A 12,894-nucleotide genomic window follows, 5' to 3' on the forward strand; every position below is an offset into this window, starting at 1 on the left:
CATTCCCTGTGTGGGGCCACCCTGTGTGTGGGAGTCCATGACGCAACCCCGGGAAACCAACACAGGCAGAGACGGAAACCTGCAGGGTCTGAACCCCAAACCCAAGACCTACCTGTCTCTCCCAGCCCCAGGTCAAGTGCTCCCTCCCCGCTCCACCAGGGGTCATGCTCCCACTTTCCCCAGGCCTGGAGCTGCCCCCAACCCCAAGAACAGTGCTCCCCCCTTGACTCCCAGGGATAGTGCTCCCCCAAACCCCAGGGATAGTGCTCCCCTAACCCTAGGAATAGTGCTCCCCCTAACCCCAGGGATAGTGCTCCTCCACGACCCCCAGTCCGGTGCCCTAACTGCAGATTGCATTCTTGGTTGCAGGAAGTCATGAGCGAAGAGACCGTGAGCCTCTCCCAAACCCCGCATGTGCTGACATCTCCACGTGTGCTGTGTCCTGGGTAGGCTTTCTTCATAGACTGTGCTTCCGTCTGTCTGGAGTTTCCGCTTCATCCATCTGTCAACAGGGAGGATGCACACCCCTGAGTCCGAGGCCACACCACGCATTCTGTAGAAACTCTCACTGCCCAGGGAGCATGCTTTATTAGGAAAGCTCCAGGTTCACAGAGGCTCTGGGCTCCCTCTGGGCCCGACGCCCTTCACTGTTTGAACTCAGCAGCTGCCTGCAGGTGTGGAGGACATGCACCTTCCAGCCTTTGTCCTTTCCCGGCCTTTCTTCTCGTCAATCTTACCGTCTGTCGGCCCTAAGTGGACGCCCGGGTAAGTGAGTCCGTAAGCAATGAGCAGTTCCTGTCCTTAGCATGTCTGGGGTCTGTGGCTTTTGAGAAGGCATCTGCAAAGCTATTGCTGACATGGATGTCATGAGGTTCTCTCCCTTATTCCAGAGCTCAGTAAGCCCACAGGGCACAAGGCTGTTGACATTCACAGCTGAGTGAGAAAGTGGTGATGTTTAACTATAAGCATGAAAAACCCAAAAAGTACAATAATAAGGTTTCCATGTGCAACGCATGTATCCAGCGCCCTGGAACGAAACAGACACGTGTGCTCTTTGAGCGGAAGGAAGATGCAGGTCAGGAAAAATGGTGATTCTGCTGTTTCCCAAGTCACCCAGCAGGTGGGGGTGTCTGCTCATGGAAACCCGCATTTGCTAGGATACAATTTCCCTCTTTCTTTTTCACGAAGGAAAGGTCAATTCACTCAGAAATTACATCCTTAGTGAGATACCTATGACTTGTAGGGCCCCATACACTCAGAACCCCCGCTCCCAGGGGACTGCTGGGTGAACGTGGTCCAACATGTGTAATATTCACAAGGAATGGGTGTTACAAGCCCAGCAGGCTGTATGGCTTTCATTAATTTGGCCAGAGTCATTCACGAATAGCAGAATGTTTAATATGGAAGCAGCAGCCACCCAAATAGCAAACACAATTTGGTAGAGATGTGAGGCCGTTAGCGCCGTGGCAGGGGTGAGGCAGTCTTACCAGGTGCTGATGGTGAAGTGTGTTGTCATCTCTTCCTGAACTTAAATTTGTTACGTGACTCTAAGCAATTCACTTCCAATGCCTGGGACTCAGCTATTTCCGCTCCAAAATCAAGGGGCTGTACAGAGTGACCTTAGGGTGTTCTCCAGGGCTAACACGGTACCAATTATCCCAGTAAGAGGCCAAAGCCACGGCCAGTTTGCCTGAAATTCTCCTGTGAGTGGCCCAACAGAAATAATCAAAGTGAGTGGATGGTGTGACAGACACAGAAAGGCCTGGGAAGGAAGCTGACCAACTCCCTGGATACTTAGCCAGGCACAGTCTTCTCAGTTAGATCTTTAAATCGATTGAGATTTGGCAAAATTGTTACAAATCCTGGCAGCATATCAACCAAGATCATTATACCCATTAAGTAACTAATACCCTAAAACTCTTTGACCCCAAGGAGTGTCAGGATTGTAGCACTGTGAAGATGCTGCAGACGAATTAAGGCTGATCCCATCATTGGGGATTGTCAAGGTTGTGAGCCATCAGTGTGTAATCATCCCGGGACTCTTAAAATATGTGTATCACTATAGTCAGGGTTCTGCAGTGAGACAGAACCAATAGGCTACATAGGTAGGTAGCTATATAGATAGACAGGTGATAGATAGATAGATAATAATAGATAAACAGATAGCTAGCTAGATGGATGGAAAGAGGATATTCAGTAGGAGAATGGGCTCATGTGATGGTGGAGGTTGAGAAGTCCCAGGACAGCCTGTCTTAGAGTAGATAGATAGATGATAGACAAACAGATAGCTAACTAGGTGGATGGAAAGAGGATATTCAATAGGAGCACTGGCTCATGTGATGGTGGAGGTGAGAAGTCCCAGGACAGGCTGTCTTAGAGCTGGAGACTCTGGGATGCTGGTCATGGGACTCAGGACCCGAGTTGCAAGGCCTCAGAGCCAGGGAAGACAATGGCGTGACTCAGTCCAAGGCTGAAGGCCTGAGAGCCCAGGGCAGGGAGTGCTGGTGCAAACCCAAAGTCTGAAGGCCAAGAGGCTAGAGTGCTGATGTCCAAGGGCAGGAGAAGAAGGGTGTCCCAGCTCTAGGAGACAGACACAGCTACCTTTTAGTTCTATCTGGGATTGGATGGTGCCTACCCTGCATTCAGGCAGGTCTAGGTGTTCCCCCTCAGTCTGCTGACTCACACCCCAGTCTCCTCCAAAACAGCTCATCCTCTTATCCATCCATCTAGCTGAGGCTAAGACAAGATCTCACCGACCAGCTGGGCCTCCCTCCAGCCAGCCAGGTTGAGGCCTGGTGTTAACCATCACTATATGGCACTGCTCCTTCTGGCTAATCCCAGAGGGCAGAGGTCACACAGGCACCGCATCAAGCCAGGGTTCCTTGTTTTGGTGTCAGCAAGAGGCTCTGAGATGGAAGGGAAGACCGCTCCCCAGTCAGTGTGTTCCAGTGCATGGCAGGGCAGCAGCTGGAAGTAGGAGGCCTGTGTTCCCTTCGTGGAAATTATCCTGAGGTTGGGCGGCCACCTCCCTTCACTGCCCAGAGCGGGTGCTGATGTGTTGTGCGTTGCTGCGATTCCCTGCGTCTCTCCTCACCTGCTGATGGTAACTCTCAGCAGCTCCTCTGCAGAAGCTGGGTCCTGTCCCTTCCCTGGGTGTTGATATGGTTTGGTCTGTGTCCCACCCAGTCTCATGTGGAATTGTCACTCCCAGTGTTGGAGGAGGGGCTTGTTGGGAGGCGGTGGGATCACGGGGTGGGTTCTCAGGAAGGGTCCAGCACCACCCCTCTTGGTCCTGTGCAGTGAGTCCCCTGCCATCTGGTGGTCTCCATGTGTGGCTGCCCCTCTCCCTCCCGGCTCCTGGCTCCCACCCTGTGATGGGCCTCCTACCCTGCCCCTTCCACCATGACTGTGTTTCCAGAGGCCTCCCCAGAAGCCGAGCAGATGGCAGCACCATGCGTCCTGCACCACCTGCGCAACCCAGAGCCAGTTAAAACTCTTTTCTCTCTAAATGACCCAGTCTCAGTGGTTCTTTATGGCAGTGTGAGAACGGGCTGCTTACCGGTGTGATAAGGGCAATTTGTGAAATTTGCCAGGATATTTTTAATATTGTTTTAATTATGAAATCATGAGTTTTACATGAACAAAACTAAGAGTTTGGGAACATGTAGAACAGGATGGCCTGGCACCTAGGGAAAACAACAGTCTGGTATTTTTGGGTCACAAAAGTTATAAAAAGCAAACCATGCTTTCTCTACATAACACTAGAGCGAAATAAAACATCCTGAAGCAAAACGTTCATAGCCCTCCTATGCCATGTTGTCATTCGTGGGTGAGATCATTCGGTGCTGCCTCGATGGTCTGTTTTATCCATGAATTAGTTACCTCTCTCTTCTCTTAGTGCAGGTAGAACTCCAGGTCAGATGTGTCTGAGTTTGCTTTCAATGCCGAAGGACTCCTAACTAACTATTGCCTTGCGTGAGGCTGAGGGCTGCCACCCAGCACTCTGGAATTCAGCTGCTTCACATGTGAAATGAGGACGGCAGCTTTACAGGGTCGATGTGGCTAACGGTGCCCCCCAGACTGCCTTGTTGATGAGTCAGGGAGGGAGTTTCCTCTGGGATCACTGGGCTGTGTTCCCCGTGAGTGAGGGTATAAGGAGGGGTGAGAGCAGTGTGCGGCAGGGCGGCTGCTGGAGGCAGAAGCCTGGGGTCTGAGGCTCATGTGTTGGTGAATCTCTGGAGGATGAGACAAGTCACTTTGCCTTATTGGTCCTTAAGGCTCCAGCCTCTCCCTCAGAATCACTTTCCTCCTCCCACCAGCCCTGCAGGAAGCCAGGAGTGCTCTGCCCAGAAGAGGGAAGCCAGATGCAGGCCCTGTGGACACCTGGTGATGGGCAGGGGGTGTGGAAAAACCAGTGCTGGAGGGGCCGCCAGGGCAGAGTGCAGACGAGCACGGCATCAGAGATGCCAGAAGGTGGAGATAGGAGGATGGCAAGAGTAGTGTTTCCAGGGTTCACAAAATAAAGATGTGTAATCTGTAAATTTTAATGGCGAAGCCCCAGAAGGAACAAATCAGGCAATGTTTACAAGAAAAGGCCAGACAAATGCAGCTATAATATTTATTCATCCATGCCTGAGAGTAACTACGACCTGGTACTAGATTTACCCTTGTTGGGAAAACAGTCGTCCTGCTGATTTTGGATTTGCCTGTGTTTGGAAAAGAGTCGTACGGTGATTTTGGGAACATGAAGCTGTTCTGCAGTGTCCTGCCACTTTGCCCTCAGAGGGCTCTTGGCAGCCTGTGAGTATCCCGGCCTTCCATCCCAGCACTCTCCTGCAAAAATGCAGAACAAACATTAATAACGTCTGAATTCTTACTGCTCCAGTAACAGCACACACTTGATACAAGACAGAAGGGCCTGGACAGGAGCTCTGTTCACAAAGGACCGCTGGCGAGATGAGCCATCCTTCTTGCTTGTCACACTGGAGGGAAGTTTCTGGCTTCCGGACAAATGCTTGTTTGCAGGAGGCCACAGAGGACCCACGTGGCAAAGGTTCCTACTCACAGAGTGGGATCTGCAATCCACAGGCAGGGTCCTTCAGGAAGAAGCCGTGCTGAGCACACAGGTCCCTGCGACCACAGATGCACAGAACACCTGGCCTTGCCCCTGGTGTCAGTCAGGCTAATTAGGGGCCCGGGGGACTTGCTGGCACTGCCCTTGCTGTGGCTAGAAAAGCTATTTAAATAATTCTTCACAAAGAGCCTCACTCCCAGGCCAGGTCCTTTTGGTTCCATGTGTGGGAGCCAGGTGCAAAGACGAATGTGCTCTCAGCAGAACGACCCTGGGCTCTGCTTGTCTCCGAGGACAGGATCTAATCTCACACTGAATTTCAGAAGGAAGCCCGATCATGTTGGCAATGCCCCCTCCTGTATGCAAGTAAGTGACTTTGTTTAAATTAAAATTTGTATTTTTAGTTGACAAATACTAACTGCATATACTTACGTTTTAAACATGGTTTTGATACCTTTACACTGTGGAGAGATTATATCAAGTTAATTAACGTTATCATCACCTCACATCTTTTTTTGGCAGTGAGAACATTTAAAATCTATTATTTTAGTGGGTGGCTGTGGTCCCAGCACTTTGGGAGTTTCAGACTGGAGGATCTCTTGGGCCTAAGGGCTCAACACCAGCCTGGGCAGCATAGCGAGGCTGCATCTCTGCAAAAAATTAGCCAGGCATGGTGGTGAGTGCCTGTAGACCCAGCCACGTGAGAGGCTGAGGCAAGATTGCTTGAGCAGGAGGGTCGAAGCTGCAGTGAGCTATGTTTGTGCCACTGCACTCCAGTCTGGGCGACAGAGCAAGACTCTATCTCAAAAAAAAGAAAAAAAAACCTATTGTTTTAGCAATTTTGAAATATGCGATCATTATGAGGACGCGTGCGCCCCATGCCGTGCAGCAGACCTGAGGCGTCCTCCTGCCTGAGACTTTGTGCCTGTGACCAGCACCTCCCCACTCCCCTCTGGAGGCCACTGTTCTGCTCTCTGCTTCTCTCAGTTCAAAAGTCAGACTTACACAAGTGAGTTTTTGATATGGCCTGCCTTGGGGTTCTGCATACAAGGTAAGGGGGTAAAACATAAACATACACATTTTTCCACACTGATTATAACTATTCCACTTAAAAATCAGAATTTAAAAGTCAGCGTTTTGCTTCAGCTTCTCCTTCCTCTCCTGTGCTTCCAGCCAATCCTCAGATTAAGTGGAAGCAAACGCCTGAAAGTCAGCCCTTAGTTTTGGAACCAGTTTGTACAAATGGAAGGCATTTTCATTCCTCTCACTAAGCAGGCTCACATTCTGGCTCATTGTCATTAGCTTGTAAAGAAAATCTCCCGGAGGAAGGTGCAGAACGGACTAGGAACCACGGAGTAAACAGAAATATGCAGGGAGCCCCAGCAGAGCTGCTCCGACACCCAGATCCTGTCCAACCACTGCGGTGGCAGCTGGAAACATGCGGCATGGTGTGGCCCACCTGCTCCGAGTCCTGAGCTGCGGCCCGCTGCGGTGAGGTCCCTACGGCCTGGTGCTTCCCGCATCTCAGCTCGGGAGTTCCTCCGCCCGTCTCCGAGATGGGCAGTGTGGATTTAGTGCCAGTGCGTGTCCTGTGGGAGACACGTGTCCAGTTATCGGGAGAGGGCCCGTGACTGTGGAGGGGAGAGAGCGCGGCATGAGCGACGTCAAGGCAGCCGTACTTGTCTTTGGCAGGAACACTCCAACCCACTTTCATTTCACACTTCAGTCAAGTCGATCATAATCTGATATATTTTGGAAAAAATTAGCACTGCTCTCTTCATAGGAAAAATGATTTTAGAATTTGCAGTCAAGAGGACCCTGTCTCCACACAGCTGAGCTGTGGCTTTCTTACAACAATCATGCAAGGGACACGGGCTGCAGTGAGGATTTCCCCCCAGTCACTGCCAAGAGACGCATCCAAATGACAGACAACGTTAGGCTTTTCCTGGGTCATCCCTGTGCAGGCAAAGGGCCCAACACCATCTTCAACCTGAGCCTGAAGACCCCAGCCCCGACCTGGAGACTAGGGGGAGGAAGCACCGTCCCAGCGGAGCAAGGGTAGAGGCCCCCTGGTCTCTGGGAGGTGTGGAGAGCTGGGGACGGTGCAGGAAGGGAAGCTCTGGTGAGGCTGGGACCTTTTGCGGAGGGAAGAGCAAGTTACCCAGAAACACATCACAAATACTGTGGGATTTAACTGTAAGTACAAAACAGCTTTTCCATCAGAACTTAACAGCTACTATATTTTCCAGCTGTTTGTTTGCCTTGATTCTACGTTTTTACCTGCCCTCGCCCCCATTCCCCAAATACTGAGCTGCTGGACTCCTTCCCTTGCCTTGGTGGTCATTCATCCCTGACCTCTGCATGGCACCATCATCACCGGTCCTGAGCATTCCCCGCCCCGCCTGCCTGAAGAGGACCACAGGCCCTGGAAGGCCCTGGAGGTGGCTTCCCGTGACCCTGTGTCAACACGGCAACGTTAGACAATACTGTAATGCCTACAAACAACTCCCGAGGTCCTCCCGGGGAGCGCAGTCCCCGCACCCTAGCGCACTCTGCACAGCCATTCCAGCAGCTCCTCACGGGGAGCGCAGTCCCAGCACCATAGCACATTCTGCACAGCCATTCCAGCACCGCCAGCAAAGGCATCGCAAACCAAAGTCCAGTGCACAGTCACCGCCCCACCCTTGCAGACTCCGACCTAGGTGTACATGGAAGACAGCCCTCCTGTCCGTGGGGAGGGCCTGAGTCTGCCTCTCCTCTGTACAGGCCCAACGGTCCTTGGTGGCTTCAGTGCTTATGATGGTATCATTAGGAGCAAATGGCATTTAGTCATCGCTTCAGCCTGATCACCGAGGGGGGGCTGGGGTGTCGCTTGAGTTTGACTTGGTGACCTCTCCTCATCTCATTCGTAAAGTGGGATAAAATAGCAACTTCCTTCAGTGAGAATCCACTGACAAAGTCTGTAAGGAGTTAGCACCAATGCCAGCCTCTATTAAAATTCAGTGAAGGTCAGGTGTTCGTGCGATGTGAAAGCGCATTAATTTTTCATTCACTGTCTGCTCATTACTGTAAATGGAACTGGATCTACTTGATAATCATTTCAAAGTCACACCCACCCAGAACTTGGGAATGTTACCTTGCCTGGAAGTAAGGTTTTTTCAGATGTAATTAGTTAGGGTGAGTCTATACTGGGGTAGGGTGGAAACTGGAATCCAGCAGGACTGGTGCCCTTATAAGAAGAGGGGCATTTGAACACAGACACGCAGGGGAGAAGGCCGGGTAAAGACAGAGGGAGAGGTTGGCGTGATGAGTCTGTAGGCCAAGCAATGCCAGTGAACACCAGCAGGGCACCAAAGGCTGGGTGTGCAAGGCAGCATTCGTCCTTCCAACCTTCGCGGGGAGCAAAGCCCTGCCAACACTGTGACTTGGTCTTCTGGTCTCCAGAACTGTGACAGCATCAACGTCTGTTGCTTTAAGCCACCAAACGTGTGGTTCTTTGTTATGGCAGCCCTCGCCCTCCTCAGCCTGAACCATCACCACTCTGCCTTACCTCTCAATATCCCAAGTAAAAGCCACCTGAAGCAACCATGTCTTAACAGAGCATGTCTTGGAAATATTGAAAAAAGACTTTCCCCATTTTATGAATTTGCTGCATAATAGAAATTTAAATTAAAATAATTGGCATTCACTGTTCACTATTTTATAAGCACCATGATTATTTCAATCTAGAGAGCTCTTATGTCTTTTTAAATTATTTTCTATATTCATTGAGGTTCTGAATTGCATAAAAGCATCAAAAACAATCCTTGTCAAATAATCCTGACTTTTCTATACAATTGCATATATGGCTATTTCACCATTTGAATTCGATCTTCTTCATGAACACTTTAGAAACAAGGACAGGGTGTGCCCGTGCCTCTGAATTCAACCCGCTTTCCTTTGTATCAGGTCGGAGCACCACCTTAAGATGAGAAATATTAACTGCACTCTTACTAATTGAGACATGCTTCTGGGCAAAGAAGGGAGGAGAGATTCACAGGGAGAAGCCACTCCCTGCAGGGGGGATTTGAGGAGGTGGCACAAAGTAGGGGGATTTGGGGGGGGTTGCACAGAGTGGGGGGATTTGAGAAGGTTGCACACAGTATGGGGGATTTGAGTAGGTTGCTGACAATGGGGGGATTTGGGGAGGTTGCACACTCCGACAGGGAATTTGAGGAGGTTGCACAGTGTGGGGGGGACTTGAGGAGGTTACTTACAGTGGGGGGATTTGGGGAGGTGGCACACAGTAGGGGGATTTGGGGGGGGTTGCACAGAGTGGGGGTATTTGAAGAGGTTGCACACAGTACAGGGGATTTGAGGAGGTTGCACACAGTGGGGGGATTTGGAGGGGTTGCACAGTGAGGGGGACGGGGAGGTTGCACAGAGTAGGGGGGATTTGGGGACATTGCACACAGTGGATGGATTTGGGGAGGTTGCACACAGTGGGGGGATTTGGGGACATTGCTCACACGGGGGATTTTGGGAGGTTGCTCACAATGGGGGGATTTGGGGAGGTTGTACTCAGTGGGGGAGATGTGGGGAGTTTGCAGACAGTTGGGGGATTTGGAGAGATTGCTCACAGTTGGGATCTGAGGAGGTTGCACACAGTAGGGGGATTTGCAGAGGATGCACACAGTGGGGGGGATCTGCGGATGTTGCACACAGTGGGGGGGATTTGAGGAGGTTGCTGACAATGGGGGGATATGGGGAGGTTGCACACAGTGGGGGGATTTGGGGAGGTGGCACACATTGGGATTTGAGGAGGTTGCAAACAGTGGGGAGATATGGGAGTTTGCACACAGTGGGAGGATTTGGGGAGGTTGCTCACAGTGGGGGGATTTGAGGGGGTTGCACACAGTAGGGCAATAGGCGGAGATCGAACAGAGTGGAGGATTTGGGGAGGTTGGACAGAGTAGGGGGGATTTAGGGAGGTTTGGGGAGGTTGCACACAGTGGGGGGATTTGAGGTGGTTCAAAACAGTTGGGGGGATTTGGGGAGGTGGCACACAGTGGGGGGGGATTTGGGGAGGTTGCTACACAGTTGTGGAAATAGGGGGCATTTGCACAGAGTGGGGGTATTTGTGGAGCTTGAACATAGTAGGGGGGATTTGGGGAGGTTGCACACAGTGGACGGATTTGGTGAGGACGCACACAGTGGGGGGATTTGGGGAGGTTGCACACCGTGGGGGGGATTTGGGGAGGTTTCACACAATAGGGATTTGAGGACGCACACAGTGGGGGGATTTTGGGGGGGGTTGCACACAGTGGGGGGATTTGGGAAGGTTGCACACACTGTGGGGGGATTTGGGGAGGTTGCACACCGTGGTGGGGAATTGGGGAGGTTGCACACAGTGGGGGGGATTTGGGGAGGTTTCACACAATAGGGATTTGAGAAGGACGCACACAGTGGGGGGATTTTGGGGGGTTGCACACAGTGGGATTTGGGGAGGTTGCACACAGTGGGGGGATTTGGGAAGGTTGCACACAGTGGGGGAGATTGGGGGGTTGCACACAGTAAGGGGGATGTGGGAGGTTGCACGCATTGGGGGGATTTGGGGAGGTTGCACAGAGTGGTGGGTATTTGGGGAGGTTGAACACAGTGGCGGGATTTGGGGAGGTTGCACACAGTGGGGGGGATTTGGGGAGATTACACAGAGTGATGGGGATTTGGGGAGGTTGCACAGAGTGGTGGGGATTTGAGGAGGTTGCACACATTTGGTTGGATTTACGGAGGTTGCACAGAGAGGAGATTTGGAGAGGTTGCACACAGTGGGGGGGATTTGGGGAGGTTTCACAAAGCTAGGGGCATTTGAGGAGAATGCACACAGTGGGGCAATTTGGGGACATTGCACACACTGGGGGGATTTGAGGAGGATACTCACAGTGGGGGAGGAATTTGAGGAAGTTGCACGCAGTGGGAGGGATTTCAGGAGGTTGCTCACAGTGGGGGGATTTGAGGAGGTGTCACATAATGGGAGGATTTGGGGGGGTGCACACAGTGGAAGGGATGGGGGAGGTTTCACAGAGTTGGGGGGATTTGGGGAGGTTGCACAGAGGGGGGGATTTCAGGACGTTGCACACAGTAGGCATTTGGGGAGGTTGCACAAAGTTGGGGGGATTTCAGGAGGTTGAACACAGTCGGGGGATTTGAGGAGGTTCCAAACAGTTGTGGGGATTTCGGGAGGTTGCACACATTTGGGGGGATTTGGGGAGGTTGCACACAGTGGGGGGATTTGGGGGGCTTGCACACATTGGGGGGAATAGGGGGAGGTTGCATAGATTGGGGGGATTTGGGGAGGTTGCACATAATGGGATTTGGAAAGGTTGCACACAGTGGGGGAGATTTGAGGAGGTTGCGCAGAGTGGGGGGATTTGGGGAGATTGTGAAGAGTGGGGGCATTTGAGGAAGTTGCACAGAGTGGGGAGATTTGAGGAGCTTGCACAGAGTAGTGGATTTGAGGAGGTTGCACATAGTGTGGGGGATTTGGGGAGGTTGCATACGGGATTTGGGGGGGGTTGCACACATTCGGGGACTTGAGGTTGCACACAGTTGGGATTCGGGGAGGTTGCACACAGTTTGGGGATTTGAGCAGGTTGCACACAGTGGGGGGATTTGGGGGGTTGCACACAGTGGGAGGGATGGGGGAGGTTGCACACACTGGGTGGATTTCGGGAGGTTGCACAGAGTGGGGGATTTGGGGAAGTTGCACAGAGTGGGGGGATTTGGGGAGGTTGCACACACTGGGTGGATTTCAGGATGTTGCACACACTGGGGGCATTTGGGGAGGTTGCACAGAGTGGGGGGATTTGAGGAGGTTGCACACAGCTGGGGGGATTTGAGGAGGTTGCACAGTGTGGGGCAATTTGAGGAGGTAACTCACAGTGGGGCGATTTGGGGAGGTTGCACACAGTGGGGGTACTAGAATAGGTCGCACACACTGGGGGGAATGTGGGGAGTTTAAACACTGAGGGGGGATTAGGGGAGGTTGCTCACAGTGGGGAGATTTTAGGAGGTTGCACGCAGTGGGGGGATTTGAGGAGGTTGTACACAGTGGGGCGATTTGAGGAGGTTGCACAGAATCGGGGGATTTGAGGAGGTTGCACACAGTGAGGGTATTTGGGGCGGTTGCACACAGTGGGGGACTTGAGGTTGCACACGGGGGGGATTTCGGGAGGTTTCATACAGTGGGGGGATTTGGGGAGGTTGCACCCAGTGGGAGGGATAGGCGGAGGTTGCACGGAGTGGGGCTGATTTGGGGAGGTTGCACAGAGTGGGGGGGATTTGGGGAGGTTGCACACAGTTGGGGGATTTGAGGAGTTTGCACACAGTATGGGGATTTGAGGAAGTTGCACACAGTATTGGGATTTGAGAAGTTCGCACACAGTGTGGGGGATTTTGGAAGATTGCACAGAGTGGGGTGATTTGGGGAGGTTGCACACGGGGAAATTTGGTGAGGTTGCACACAGTGGCGGGATTTAGTGTGGTTGCCCACAATGAGGTGAGATTTGGGGAGGTTGCACAGAGCGGGGGGGGGATTTGGGGAGTTTGCAGAGAGTCGGGGGGATTTGGGGAGGTTGCACAGAGTGGGGGGTATGCGATGAGGTTGTACACAGTTGGGATGATTTGGGGAGGTTGCACAGAGTGGGGGGGATTTATGGAGGTTGCACACAGTGGGGGGGGATTTGTGGAGGTTGGACACAGTTGGGGGGATTTAGCGAAGTTGGACACACTGGGGGGATTTGGGGAGGTCGCACACAGTTGGGATTTGAGGAGTTTGCTCACAG

The 12,894-nt window shown here is 52.2% G+C and overlaps 1 protein-coding gene across 6 annotated transcripts in view; it reads right to left on the bottom strand.

The window, feature by feature from the left end:
• Positions 1–4,604: 4,604 nt before the first annotated feature.
• Positions 4,605–12,894, bottom strand: part of TPO (thyroid peroxidase) — a 120,758-nt gene continuing 112,468 nt past the window's right edge. For 3 of the 6 annotated variants that reach the window (XM_063696090.1, XM_055378694.2, XM_055378692.2), the window contains 2 exons: positions 6,531–6,660; positions 4,605–4,833 (listed from right to left, as the gene is read on the bottom strand). In XM_063696090.1, coding sequence (XP_063552160.1) covers positions 4,780–4,833; positions 6,531–6,660 — 184 coding nt within the window. In that variant the 3' untranslated portion in view covers positions 4,605–4,779. Of the gene's footprint in view, positions 4,834–6,338; positions 6,703–12,894 lie in introns of those variants that run through there. The other 3 variants (XM_055378689.2, XM_055378693.2, XM_055378691.2) reach the window with 3 other exon arrangements.

This window comes from Gorilla gorilla, chromosome 12 (assembly GCF_029281585.2).
Source record: "Gorilla gorilla gorilla isolate KB3781 chromosome 12, NHGRI_mGorGor1-v2.1_pri, whole genome shotgun sequence".
NCBI lineage: Eukaryota > Metazoa > Chordata > Mammalia > Primates > Hominidae > Gorilla > Gorilla gorilla.